At 42.6% G+C, this 15,290-nt stretch overlaps 1 protein-coding gene across 2 annotated transcripts in view; it reads left to right on the top strand.

Annotated features, from left to right (window-relative positions):
- Positions 1 to 15,290, top strand: part of large1 (LARGE xylosyl- and glucuronyltransferase 1) — an 86,815-nt gene that overhangs the window by 4,468 nt on the left and 67,057 nt on the right. The window contains exons 1-2 of one of the 2 annotated variants that reach the window (XM_072673231.1): positions 2,768 to 2,809; positions 6,471 to 6,666. In XM_072673231.1, coding sequence (XP_072529332.1) covers positions 6,561 to 6,666 — 106 coding nt within the window. In that variant the 5' untranslated portion in view covers positions 2,768 to 2,809; positions 6,471 to 6,560. Of the gene's footprint in view, positions 1 to 2,767; positions 2,810 to 6,470; positions 6,667 to 15,290 lie in introns of those variants that run through there. The other variant, XM_072673230.1, reaches the window with a different exon arrangement.

Consider the following 15,290-nt stretch of genomic DNA (forward strand, 5'->3'; position numbering starts at 1 on the left):
GTGCGAGTGTTATAATTGATAATTGACTGATTCGCAGGATCATATTCATCACGTTTCAGGATGGAGCGCGGACCCTTTCATGTTGCCGATCCAGAGACGAAACGTCCTGACACAGTTAGCTGTTTCTCGTGTTTGTGACCCAGCATGCATCTTTTATTTATGAAGCACTTTCCTGTTCAAAAACTGCTCCGAGTGCGGCGTGAGGCTGCTTCAGAAAGCAGAGCTTTACCCGGGCTGCGAGGGGGTTGGTTTGAACAAAGCGATGCAGTGGAGTGTTGGTGTAGATATATGCATATTCTACATATTCGCTAGACATGCAGGCAGTGAAGCCAGTGAAGCTGATAGGCTGTTATTTATTTTTGGCATCTTTATGGAAGTCACCGTGAGACTCGGAGAAGCTGAAATGTAGAGTAACGCACAACGCCTAAATACTGCTGCAGCCTTCAGCTCGCAGGTGGGGCCGAGTTGGGGGTGGGCAACATTGCACTATTTTATCGTATCGTGAGAAATGTTGTAATGGTGGTACACAAAAGGCACTATTTTAGCGACCTTAGGCAAACCGTCCACCGCGCAGCTTGATTTAGGGGGGCGTGTCGGTGTGTTTGCCATGGTAACGACGGGAAAAGTTCGCCTTGCTTGACTCAAAACTCTCAAAAGTCATGTATTAACTCTCTTATTTAATCATGGGTGTTTTGGTTTTTTTTGGGCGTAATGTATAGTAATAAACCAATCAGGGTGTTTCTCGACGCCCCCCCTTTAAGAGCCAGGTGCGGTCAGACTGACCTCGGCGGGTTGCTATATCAGTGGTGTAAAGCGTGGGGAGGGGGGGGTGTACGAGCGTCGGGCTGCACGCGCCTGTGTTGACAATTCACTGCCGAGATAGCAACGAACGAACGTCTGACTGTTGACGGACGTCTGTCTAGGCTGTTTTCAGTCAGTGGAGCTCCTGCTGTGTTTTCTGCTGCCAAGATACACAGCAATACTCCAGAAACTGACCTGAACACTCCTCATTTCAAGACCACCGCGCCCATCAGCGTAGATATATTCACAAGCAGCGCTGCTGTTTAAACGACACAGACGGACGGCGGGTGTTAGGTGACGGGGTGTGATATAGCAGTGAGCATTGCGACAGGTGTTGGATGGGTTAGTTTCTAAAAAAAAAAATAAAAAAAAAATAAAATAAAATAACATTTTAGGTGTCTGCATTACAAAATATTGTGAGAAATCTATATCGTAAAAATGTTGTAAATATTGGAATATAAAATTTTTAGCATCTCGCCCAGCTCTGCAGGAAACCAGCAAATAGATTTGACCTTCACCAGTTCTGTCAGATCGGTCAGTTATCCAGCCAGAATCCTGAACAGTGCTCGAAGCCCTGAAGCTCCTGCTTCATGCATGGAGCCGGCACCATTTTTCCATGGTTTCGGTGTGTGACTGGCTTTACGTTACATTGAGAAGGAACGTTAACGTTAACGTAACATTAGCTTCTCTGTCTTCTCTCCTCTCCCTGATCATTGTTACCCCCTCCCTCTTGTCATAGAAGTAGTACCGGCATCACTTCCTGAACCGTTAGTAGGCTAGTCGTCCAGAAGGGGCTCCAGGCCCACCGCACCTGTGATCAGCTAGAAGCGGATAAGACGGTCAGTAAATGACTGAATAAATAAAAATGCATCAGATAGATATAAGGACAAAAGTATTGGGACACCTGCCCGTTCTTTGTTGGATATGTGACACCGGTGTGTTACCTGTGTGGCAGTGTGAATGTTATATACATTAAACATTTTATAAAATTCGGATTCAGCCGTGGCAGTAATTTTGCAGCGGTGGGTCTGGGGAGGGGATGGTGGTGTGTGTGTCAGGTCTATATTACACACTCTCAGAATGTGCTTTCTAAAAGGAGGTTGCTAAATATAGTATGAGTAAGGGAGGGAGTGTGTTGTCTGTGGGTTCTTACAGCATATTTGAGGGGAAAAAGTTAAAAATAAAAAAGAGAACAAATCAATAAACAAATAAATAAACAAATACATTTTAAAAATCGATTCCTCTGCGTTCTGCTGTGGAACCGACTCCCAGGTCTAGATTATTGGGGGAAATGTGAGCACAGTGTTGAAAGTCGACCTAAGAAAACAGGCATTTCAGGGTCAGCCCAACGCCGTTCCTGACAGCATGCAGCAAAAATGTGAAATGTAATGGATTTTGCCTTAAAAAACATAAAAATAACTATATATATATATATATATAATCTCCACATGCCTCGTTCTGTTCTGTCGAACGTTGGCCTCAGTGCCGTAACCCATGATCATGGCGTCTCTGGCTGAGCAGGGTTTCATTATCCTCCCGCAGAATGTTTTGGTGCCGGTGTGTCAGCATGATTGGCTGCCACTGTAAACCCCAGCTGGAGAGGCCTGCTGGAGGGAACGCTGAGGAAAGGCTTTCCACCTATGAGCCTCTTCCTCCCTGTGGCTGCTCTGCTCCTCTTTGTAATGGTAATGGATGCAGAGGGCTCATGCCTATCGCCAGTGCTGACTCCAGCCTGGATATCACACAAGCCTACAGTGTCATCCAGTGGCCGCAGTACTGTATGTAGGGCCGGGTATACCTGCCTGTTCCACGCCCTGATCATTAGTAAGCTTAATAATTTGGTAAATTGGTGAAGTCTGTGGTGTGTGATCTCTGAAAACTCATCATGAACATTCTTTAAAAGTACAGGTGCTTGCCCCGAGGGTCGCTGGTTCGAACCCCGGGTCATGATGCCTGCCGTCAGCAGCCGGAGCCTGAGAGCACAATTGGCCTTCCTTCCTACGGATTGGTAGATCGACTTGTCTACCTACCTATCTGTCTACCTATCTCTATATGTTTATCTCTCTATATATCTGTCTGTCTCTCTCTATCTATGTCTCTAACTATCTGTCTCTCTATCTATAGCTGTCTGTCTCTGTCTCTATCTGTATCTATCTGTCTCTTTAGGTGTCTATCTCTCTATCTACATGTCTATCTGTCTCTGTCTGTCTTTCTGTATCTATCTGTCTTGCTATCTGTCTGTATCTATTTGTTTATCTATCTCTGTTTATCTGTCTCTATCTGCCTGTCTCTCTATCTATGTCTCTGTCTCCCTATCTGTCTCTCTGTATCTGTTTGTCTCTCTCTCTCTGTCTGTCTCTCTCTGTATCTATCTGTCTATCTATCTCTTTTTAGGTGTGTGTCTCTATCTATATGTCTGTCTGTCTCTCTATATGTCTGTCTGTCTCTCTATCTATATGTCTGTCTCTCTATCTGTATTTCTATCTGTCTGTCTGTCTCTATCTGTCTATCTGTGTCTATCTCTGTTTATCTGTCTATCTCTCTATCTATGTCTGTCTGTCTCTCTGTCTAGCTTTCTCTGTCTCTATGTATCTATCTGTCTTGCTATCTATCGATCTATGTATCTGTCTCTCTCTGTATCTGTCTGTCTCTCTCTCTGTCCCTCTATCTGTCTGTCTCTTTAGGTATCTATCTTTCTATCTATATGTCTGTCTGTCTCTCTATATCTGTTTATCTCTCTCTATCTGTCTGTCTCTATTTGTCTATCTGTATCTATCTCTGTTTATCTGTCTATCTATCTCTCTATCTATATGTCTGTCTCCCTCTCTCTGTCTCTCTGTATATATCGGTCTTGCTATCTATCTATCTATGTATCTGTCTCTCTCTATCTGTTTGTCTCTCTCTGTATCTATCTGTCTCTCTCTATCTGTCTGTCTTTCTATCTATCTGTCTCTCCTCACATCACTTCAGTGTGATGCTGGCTGACATGCTACCCGGCACTTTCCTCTAAGGGTGGTGATTGCCTGGTTGTTGCTTCAGCAGCTCAAAAAGAGGCGGTGGCTGGTTTGCACTTGTGTTGGAGGAGGCTGGTGTCAGCCTTCACCCTCCCAGTGTCGGGAGCATTACATGTGATGGGGGAGAGTCCTAACGAGTGGGTTGGGGAGTAAAATTGGGTAAAAAAATAAATAAAAGGGAGCCATGCCATAGAAGAACCACTTCTGCTGTCTGATATTGTGAGTGTGGAGAACCTTTACATGAAGTGAAGGTTCTTCAGGCATTTAAAAGGTTCTTCACACTCAAGTCTCTATTAGGAAAATCAAAAATGCTTCTTTATGGAACCGGAAATGGTTCTTCTATGGCCTCGCCCACAGAACCATTAGTAGGCTAGTTGGCACACCCCATGTCCAGAAGGTAGACCTTGCGCCCAAGGACTCTTGACTCTCCAGACTCACTGCAACCATGATCAGCCAGATCTCAGAAGCCCAGTAAATGTCTGAATTAATAAAAATGCATCAGATGCATGTTTTATAAATGGACAAAAGTATTGGGACACCTTCGTTGTGTATGTGATGTAGGTGTGTTACCTGTGTGGCAGTGTGAACGACAGAAAATGTAATTAAAATCCGACACGCATCCAATTCACAGCGATGTGACTTGGTCTGAACAGCCAGATTTCATGCGACAATCCAACTCTACATTCGCAGAGGAGAAGGGTTCATGGACGAGGGTTGCGTCAGTTTATTTTCCTGTTATTATTTATTATAATACTTTTCATTAGGTCTTTTAAAGGTACTGTACAGATAGCATTCAGGTGTTATTCATAGTCATGGCACAGCTTCACTACTGTATATATCATCCAACAGTATCCTGGAACTCCGGTTATCCCGTACCCCTAACAAATCCATCTGCATGCCCTTAAACCACCCTGAAGTGCAATCTGCTGAATTGCATTGATTATTATATTATAGTCTTAAAAACAATCTTTGGGGACCACGGTTTGAGGTCATTCAAACACTACTCATCCGCTTTTATCTTTAGGGAGTCTGATTACATCTAATAACAGCTTCACGCATTCAACCTTCACCGCTCTCCGTAACCGGCGTTGGGCCGGGCGTCTGGAGTAGGGCTATACAGAGGAAAATCACATTAGCTCACCTTTTCCATTACTCTGGGTGTGCTTCCATCTTTACAATAGCCTTGGCTTCATTCACCCTTCAAAAAACACAGCTCCACACCTGAGATGAATTGTGTTTATAGGTCACTTTCACCTCCAGTTAAACCCCCACTGCATTACAAGAGAGCCAGCCGGCTGGGTTATTTTACTCGGGACAGTAAACAGTGTCACTTATTGGCATTGAAAGGCTCTGAGAGGACTCTTGTAACTTAAACAGCTTTGCGCAGCAAATAAAAACAAACGGCGGACGCTGGTTAATTTACCAGCACCGTCTGGAAGCCCTGAATAATCTGAACAGAAACCCAGAACGTAAGACTGGAGAAAAGCATTTCTTACGTTTTAATTGTTTTTTTAATAATAAATCTTTTGACTCCCCACCTTCCATCTTCCCGTCCGATCTTCGGCATTGACAGTCAAGCTCTCCTTAAGGGTTTTGCTCCGAGTCATATTAGTGTAAAATTCTGCATTACTACTCTACCGACTCTACTGCCTCAGTAGTGGGGCAGTGGTGGCTCAGCGGTTAGAGCGCCGGGATATCGATAACAGGGTTGTGGGTTCGATTCCCGGGCTCGGCAAGCTGCCACTGTTGGGCCCTTGAGCAAGGCCCTTTACCCTCTCTGCTCCCCGGGCGCTGGAGTTGGCTGCCCACCGCTCTGGGTGTGTGTGTGTGTACTCACTGCCCCTAACACGTGTGTGTGTGTGAGTGTGTATTTACTACCAGATGGGTTAAATGCGGAGGACACATTTCGCTGTACAGTCCACACTGTACAGTGACGAATACGTGCACCTTTATCCTTTATCCTTTATCCTTTATCCTTTACATGCCTTCACTTCAGATGCTGCTGCTGCTGCTGCAGCTCTCAGCTTGTCCAGAAAAGCATGTGTACAGCATGTCCTTTAGTGGTGGCTCAAAGTGTGAATTACACTTCCCAACAGTAGAGAGAGAGAGCAATTCTCATGTAATGTTGCTTTAAGAAGGCTGCTAAAGATGTGGTAGATATACACTATATGGACAAAAGTAGTGGGACACCTACACGTTCCACTTGCAGGAGCTTTTCTGACGTCCCCTTCTGAACCCATAGGCATTAATATGGCGCTAATCCCCCTTTGCTCTCAGCTGTAACAGCAGCAGCAGGTCTGGAGCTCTGTCTTTTGACCCCCCCACCTTCCATCTTCCCGTCTGATCTTCTGCATTGACAGTCAAGCTCTCCTTAAGGATTTTACTCCGAGTCATATTAGTGTAAAGTCCTGTATTACTACTCTACCGCTGAGAGCAGATGCTGCTGCTGCAGCTCTCAGCTTGTCCAGAAAAGCATGTGTACAGCATGTCCTTTAGTGGTGGCTCAAAGTGTGACTTACACTTCCCAACAGTAGAGGGAGACCAATTCTCACGTAATTGTGCTTTAAGAAGGCTGCTAAAGATGTGGTAGATATACACTATATGGACAAAAGTATTGGGACAGCTGTTCCCTCTGTAACACGTCTTTCTCCACAGGCAGTGACTGCCATGCACCCCTTGGCGACCAGCTGTTGTCCACATAGAGGTCTCTCAGCCTCCTGATCGTGTCCTCTCCGGCCCCAGAGGATGCTGGGAATGTGTCGTGGGCGCAGGAAGTTCCTGGCTGCGTCCCTCGCCCTGCTCTTCATCCCAGCCCTCACCTGGCTCTACCTGTCTGCTGCCAACTTCACAGGTAAGAACGTCTACATTCGAGGGCGCTGTATCTGTAGCCTGAGGTTCCCCTGGGCTTAAGAACAGAAAACCCGCTGGCTTCAAACACCCGTCGGTGAGCCGCTGGCCTGTGATAAACTGTGGGTAGGTTTTCTACTCAGCGCTGAAGCCGCGGTCATACAGACCCCATATAGAGACTGCTTTCATTAGGGTGAACTCTACAAATCCACGAATTCACGAACCTTGGAGGTGGAAGGATGAGTGAAAAAGGATACAGACGGGTTCTGTGGTGTCTTTTCTTGGGAAAAACAAGGAAACTGCTTATTATTGCTGTTTCAGGAGACCCCATTCTATGCATCTGTAGCCTTTAAGGCTACAAAGGCACCAATAAATGGAACATAGACTAGAATGCAGTGAGCTTTGCCACAAGAATATCTGGCATATCTCCATTTTGCACGTTTTTCACTTAATTTCCGATATTTCCTGATGAATACGCCAATAGAAATGCTCCAAAATTACGTTATGTTGACTTCCATTTATAGTTAAACGAACGTCATTTATCAATTTTACTTTTAAATTAACAGCTTCAGGACCATGCTGATGCTCTACTGGGAGAACGGCGTCTCCGTCATTCCCACTCCGGGCCAAACGCTGCTGCTACTGCACTATGTAGGTTTGGTGGTGGAGCTGCAGGAGGAGGACCTCTCTCCAGAACTGCTGCTGTGTAACACTGCGTAACCCATAGAGTCATATTAGTGTAGAATCCTGGAGTATTACTCTACCAGATGCTGCTGCTGCTGCAGCTCTCAGCTTGTCCAGAAAAGCATGTGTACAGCATGTCCTTTAGTGGTGTCTCAAAGTGTGAATTACACTTCCCAACAGTAGGGGGAGGCCAGTTCTCATGTAATGTTGCTTTACGAAGGCTGCTGAGGACGTGGTAGATGGACAGATACAGTATATGGACAAAAGTATTGGGACACCTACACGTTCCACCTACAGGAGCTTTTCTGACGTCCCCTTCTAAATCCATAGGCATTAATATGGAGTCGGCTCAGCTCTGAGCTCAGCACTTGGCCCTGACCCCGCTGGAGGAAGATCTAGGAGGGAAGGTCTAAATTTCACCAGCTGACTTGTTGTTGTTGGTGCAGCGGTGTCTCCTATTACATACAGAACCACGCTGGAGTTCAGTGAGCTCTTCAGAACCTCCCATTTTTTCAATTCTAATGTGTGGAAGGAAGGCAGACTGCATGGTTAGGGGTTCGATTTTAATTTGGTGAATAATTGCCGCGTCCCAAAACTTCCTTCCACTGTGCTGGGTTTGGTGGATCGCTTTCCAGAAGATCAGTGACGGTAGGGAGCGACGCGTAACTCTGGGAACAGCAGCTTAAATAACAGCCGCTGCGGCTCTGTGTCTCCGCATAAAGGCTCAACATCACACAACACTTTTAATTTGCTCAGTGGGTTTAAAAAGTGGCAACGAGCCAGATGGTGCCTGATGTCTGTTTGTCTGAAAAACCCTCGATACGACGTAAAATGAAATCGACATTAAGCTCACAAGAGTTGGCGAGTCGTCTCCGACATTTCCCGAAACTTTTTGAAGCCTGAAGCCTGCAGTGCGTCTCTTTAGCTTCATTTGGAAATTCCGTTGAAGTACATCACCGACTCATTTAGGCTGTTTATTGTTCCTCTGTGATGAATTGAGTCACTGTACCCTGTCTGAAATTGATTACTTCCTCAAGATGATTTAGTCCAGTGGCTTTTAATGACTTTGTGGCCGAAAGAGAAATTTCTCTGCCGTCACATTATTAGTTATGTGAATTATTTATTAAGCCCCTGATTTTGGTTCAGTGAACTCGAACGTTTGGAATAGCATGCTGTGTAATGGCCTCAGCTTCAGGATCCCAAACCAGCTCTTTCTTTAGTGACACAATCAGCCATAACATTAACACCACTTGCCTAATATTGAGTCGGTCCCCCTTTGTGCCGCCACAGCAGATCTGACCATTCGAGGCATTTGAGGACTCCACAAGACTGTACTCTGAAGGCCTCCTGCTGTGGCACAAAGGCTAACTAACGTCAGCAGCAGATCCTTTAATAAGTCCAGTAAATTGTGAGGTGGGCAGGGGGGCCTACATGAGCATCAGGTGCCCGTGACCCTGTCGTCAGTTCATCGGTTGTCCTTCCATGGAGCACTTTTGGTAGGTACTGACCGGTACTGCATACCAGAAAAACCCGACAAGACCTGATGCCTGATGTTTTGGAGATGTTCTGATGACCTTGGTATCTTAAGGTGTCTTGGCTTGACCATTTCTCCTGCTTATAAGATCAACATCACCTTCAAGACCTGCTGCCTCATATGTAGATCCCACCCCCTGACAGATGAAGATGAAGATCCCACTGTAGATGAAGATGAAGATCGTCAGTGTGATTCACTTCGTCAGTAAGTGGTGCTAATGTTATGGCTAATTGTCCATCCCAAAAAGATATAAAGATAGATATAAAGACGTTATCTCGGACCCCTTTGCCATTGTGGCGACCTTTACGCTGTGACGTCTGCCCGTGGCTCCCTCCAGAACAATCCAAAATCAGGAGGATTGAGAACCTGGCTCAAACCGACCTTAGAGCCTGACCGGACTAAACTGTTTAATTTGGATTTTTAAAGCCAAACTGATTAACGGTGTCATTTTTTTGATTAGGATTTATATCCTTCAATAAAATAAGCTTATCCACAGTTGGCAAAGTGAACTGCATCTGCATGTCCAGTACAGTGTCTAGCATAAGCGAACTGCAGTTGGTGTTGGCAGACAGGAAAACACTGATTATTGGCTGATGAGTCTGAGTCTGTGTCTGTGTGTAGTGGTATAGCAGCTCAGCTGCTCCTGTTGCCTGCAGTATTTAAGAAATTATTGCAGAGCTCCTGTGTCTGGGCTTTAAGGTTCCGGGCCTTAGGAAGAGACCACAGGCGCCTCCTCTGGCCAGTGTAGTGTGAACGCACTTTCAAGGACTTTCTACAGCATTGCAGAGTTAATTGGTGTCAAGTAAGACAGATGTTGTGATGTAGGAGATCACACTTCTCACTCTGCAGTGTTTAGAGTTCTTAAAGCTCTAAGGATAAACTGGGACTTTATTGTACACCATCAGTCAAATATTTTTACCAGTTCATGTTTATTGTCCCATCACTAAGACAGGAGACAAGAAAAAACATAGGTGTGTAAATCCCTCACTGTAGTAAAAACATAAAGAATAAACAATAATAACAATGAACAATAACGCAGAATACATACACAGTAACTTACTCTATACACACACTGTACACACTCTATACACACACTACACACTCTATACATAATCTATACACACAATATACATACACACTGTACATAATCTATACATACAATATACATACACACTGTACACACTCTATATACACACTACACACACTGTACACACTCTATATACACACTGTACACACTATATACACACTACACACTCTATACATACTCTATATACACACTATACACTCTATACATACTCTATACATACTTTATATACACACTACACTCTATACATACTTTATATACACACTATACATACTCTACACAAACTACACACTCTATACATACTCTATATACACACTATACATACTCTATACACACTATACACTCTACATACTCTATATACACACACTACACTCTATACATACTCTATATACACACTACACACTCTATACATACTTTATCCACACTCTATACATACTCTATACACACTACACACTCTATACATACTCTATACACACTACACACTATATATACTCTATATACACACACTACACGCTCTATACATACTCTATATACACACTACACACTCTATACATACTCTATACACACACAATATACATACACACTGTACATACTCTATATACACACTATACACACAGTATACATACACACTGTACATAATCTCTACACACTACATACTCTACACACAGTATACTATACACACTCTACACTATACAAACACTATACACACAACATACGCTATACATACTCTATATACACACTACATACTCTATGTACACAGGACATATTATACACACAATACATACACTACATACTCTATACATACACTACATACTCTATACATATATTATACATACACTACATACTCTATATTATACATGCACTACATACTCTATACATATATTATACATGCACTACATACTCTATATGATACATACACTACATACTCTATACATATATACATACACTACATACTCTATATTATACATGCACTACATACTCTATACATACACTACATACTCTATACATATATACATACACTACATACTCTATATTATACATGCACTACATACTCTATACATACACTACATACTCTATACATATATTATACATACACTACATACTCTATATTATACATGCACTACATACTCTATACATACACTACATACTCTATACATACACTACATACTCTATACATATATTATACATACACTACATACTCTATATTATACATGCACTACATACTCTATACATACACTACATACTCTATACATACACTACATACTCTATACATATATTATACATACACTACATACTCTATACATATATTATACATACACTACATACTCTATATTATACATGCACTACATACTCTATACATACACTACATACTCTATACATACACTACATACTCTATACATATATTATACATACACTACATTCTCTATTATACATGCACTACATACTCTATATGATACATACACTACATACTCTATATATATATATACATACACTACATACTCTATATTATACATGCACTACATACTCTATACATACACTACATACTCTATACATATATTATACATACACTACATTCTCTATATTATACATGCACTACATACTCTATACATGCACTACATACTCTATACATGCACTACATACTCTATACATATATTATACATACACTACATTCTCTATATTATACATGCACTACATACTCTATACATGCACTACATACTCTATACATGCACTACATACTCTATACATGCACTACATACTCTATACATATATTATACATACACTACATTCTCTATATTATACATGCACTACATACTCTATACATGCACTACATACTCTATACATATATTATACATACACTACATTCTCTATATTATACATACACAACATACTCTATACATGCACTACATACTCTATACATATTATACATACACTACATACTCTATACATACACTACATACTCTATACATATATTATACATACACAACATACTCTATACATGCACTACATACTCTATACATATTATACATGCACTACATACTCTATATGATACATACACTACATACTCTATACATATATTATACATACACAACATACTCTATACATGCACTACATACTCTATACATATTATACATACACTACATTCTCTATATTATAAATACACAACATACTCTATACATACACTACATACTCTATACATATATTATACATACACAACATACTCTATACATACACTACATACTCTATACATACACTACATACTCTATACATATATTATACATACACAACATACTCTATACATACACTACATACTCTATACATACACTACATACTCTATACATATATTATACATGCACTACATACTCTATACACACATAAGAGCTTTAAGAGTGATGAGGGAAGAGTGTCCTCTACCCATCCAGAGAGAGCCCTGCCGAATTGTGAATTTTGTGTACTGTTACGGCCGTAGTTTAAACGGACTGTGTTCGAGTTCAGACCGCTCTCATAATGACTAGAAAAAGACCCTTAACACAGACACACCGCTAGAGCCCTGGAGCTCCTTCCTTCAGAGAAGTCCAGATGAAGCCAGCATGTGGTGAGGACCATCCCCTACACCATCACAAATCAGAAGAGGTCCGGTACAGGAAGAGGTCTGACACTCAAAGCCACAACAGCATCCGAAGCTTCGGAGAGTCGCCAGCAGCTTATATTATCGGCGGCTCGCATGACAACACCTTAACGCCGGACCAAGTCTCGGGTTCGGCTGTGAAGAGAGCCCTGGAGCTGCAGGCGGGACCGCTGGAGCGGCAGTAAGGAAGTCATTGCTCGGATGCCAGGAGACGACTGAAGAAAGTGAACATGTGGAAAGTTTCTCTTAATTATATTCAGTTCCGTGAGCTGGATCATCCTAACCTGATTCTGAACTCAAAGGAATTTGCTCTGTCTTCTTTTTTCTGAAGTGTGGCCTAGATCTTATTTATTTTTCTCTCTTCCCAGCCTTCCATTGAGTCTATTTTCCTCTCTCAGTTTTAAAACGGAAATGCCACGATCACGCCACGAGAGAGCGGATCTGTGATACGCCAGTTTCACTCAGAAAAGGGCTTGCTTTTCCCCTTCGCTCTTCCATACTGTAGCATTTTGTCATCAGATTTGGGGGCATCGGTGTCTGCTTTGCCCTCAGATCACAGAAGTGAAGCAGTTTGAATGAGCGGCGTATTATTGGGAGATTATTTGGAGGAATTGGTTCCCTGCCTTTTTAGACCGCTTCTGCAGGCCGGCGCTGCGACCGTCATCTGCTTAACCTTCCCAGATGAAATAAATTGTCTGTCATTCTCCGTAATGCGAGGGTATATCAAGTGGGTATTTGCCTGATCAGAGGGGAAGGGAAGGGGGGGGGGGGTTCAGAGTGGATTGAATTAGGTGTTTCTGCACTTAGACCAAGCTTACTTCCAGCACAGCCATTTGATTTGATGGAAGCCAGCAATGGTTATTCTTTATTATTTTCCCGGAGATATTTTTGTTAGGGTTTTTGCTGTTCTTTCTGTTATTAGATTAAAGAAATCTTCTTATTAATGATCTACAAAACTAAACTACAGTTGATTAACATTCTAGCTGGATTGGCATTGATTTTTCTTTGGCCGTTTGGATCATGATGCTGTAGATTTTATATATTGGTCACTCTTACAGGAGGAAACGTCGCTGTTAACTATTCTGATGCATGTTTTTGCTCTGTAGTGTTCTGGTTTATTTACTGAAGTGTTGTTAGGGATTTCCAATATTAATAAATATATCGTTTTCCAATAAGGTGCTTTGGAAAACTATGGTTTTCCACAGACGCAGTATTTTGAAGTTGCTGTTTTACCAGAGATTTAGTTGTTTATGCTGGGCATCTCTTCTTTATATGCTTTTGCCACACTGTCATGCTGACTTACTGACATCGCCAGACTGTAATTTCATGCTGTATTTTAATTTTTTTTAACAGCAGATTTATTTATTTATTCATTTATTTATTTATTTATTTATTTACCATAAATAAATAAATAAGGAAGGTCAAAGTAAAGGTCATGATGTCCATTATATGTCCATTATGTCCAAAATAATAATTTCACATGTTAAAGACTGTTTACTCATTTCTGCATTTCTGAAATCCTGTTATACAAGGGTCCATTGTGATGGATAGAATTCCTCAAATTATGTAGTAGATTGTAGGTTCTTTTGATTTCTGAATTGTTGGCATCAGCTTAGAGAAGCCCAGCATCGTTTGTTTGTTTGGTTGTTTTTTTTTTAAAGAAATTTGTCAGTTTTGTCAGCATTTTCTCCTGATGTGGTGGTGCTGCCAATCAACCCACCTGTTCCTAACACCCCCTAGCACTAGCAGTACTCCCGATACTACTAACGGTAAGGACTCAACACCTGTCCCCTTCCATACATGTGAAAACAGCCGACACGGCAGGTCCCCAGCTAAGCTAGAGAGCGCCATCTACCCACCCGGCGAGAACACCTCCAGTTGTGCTACCCCAGACTCCGGCTGCTGATGGCAAAGCAGCCTGGCTCAGGATTCTCCGAGAGCTCAGCATTTCTGTTCTATAGCTGATGATGAATTTAGGATCACGTCCTCAAATCTGATGATGTTGAGCACAGCAACAGCTGGTCATCAACCACATACCACAGCTCTACACACACACAAGCAACAGCCACAACCGTTTCAGAAACGCCCACATGAGAACACCTTCACCCTGGAGAGCATCTTCCCAGAGCGTAGGTCTTGTGGTCAGGAGGTCAAAAACGTCTGGTGGGGGGGGATAAACACTGTTTTCAAGAACTGTCCTCGTGCGTGTGGGTGGGCGAGCGGGTCCGTCAGCACTAACAGCAGGTCTTTTTAAGTAACGTTAAGGTGAAGTTTCTCCATATTTTGACCTTTTTTTAAGATCATGAGCCTTCCTGAGCCTCACTGCAGCTGACTAACATAATCCACAGCCGCCACCTCCGCAGTTCCATACCCCCCGCCGCCTTTACTGCAGCGCAAGGGAAAGAGACACCTGTACGTTCTTCAAGACAACTCGAGAACTTTTGACCCACCCACTGCAAAGCAGATTTCTAATAGCTGGTCATGACAACAAGGGGTCTCTCTGGCATCTCATTTGCATTCTCCTCATGAATATTTAGCGTTCTGGCCAGAGGCAAATCAAGGCAGAATCTCTCTCTCTCTCCCTCTCCCTCTCTCCCTCTCCCTCTCTCTCTCTCCCTCTCCCTCTCTCTCTCTCTCTCTCTCTCTCTCTCTCTCTCTCCTTCCTTCCTTTTAATAGCGCTCGTTTTAGCATAGGCTCTG

This window comes from Salminus brasiliensis, chromosome 2, assembly GCF_030463535.1.
Source record: "Salminus brasiliensis chromosome 2, fSalBra1.hap2, whole genome shotgun sequence".
Taxonomy (NCBI): domain Eukaryota; kingdom Metazoa; phylum Chordata; class Actinopteri; order Characiformes; family Bryconidae; genus Salminus; species Salminus brasiliensis.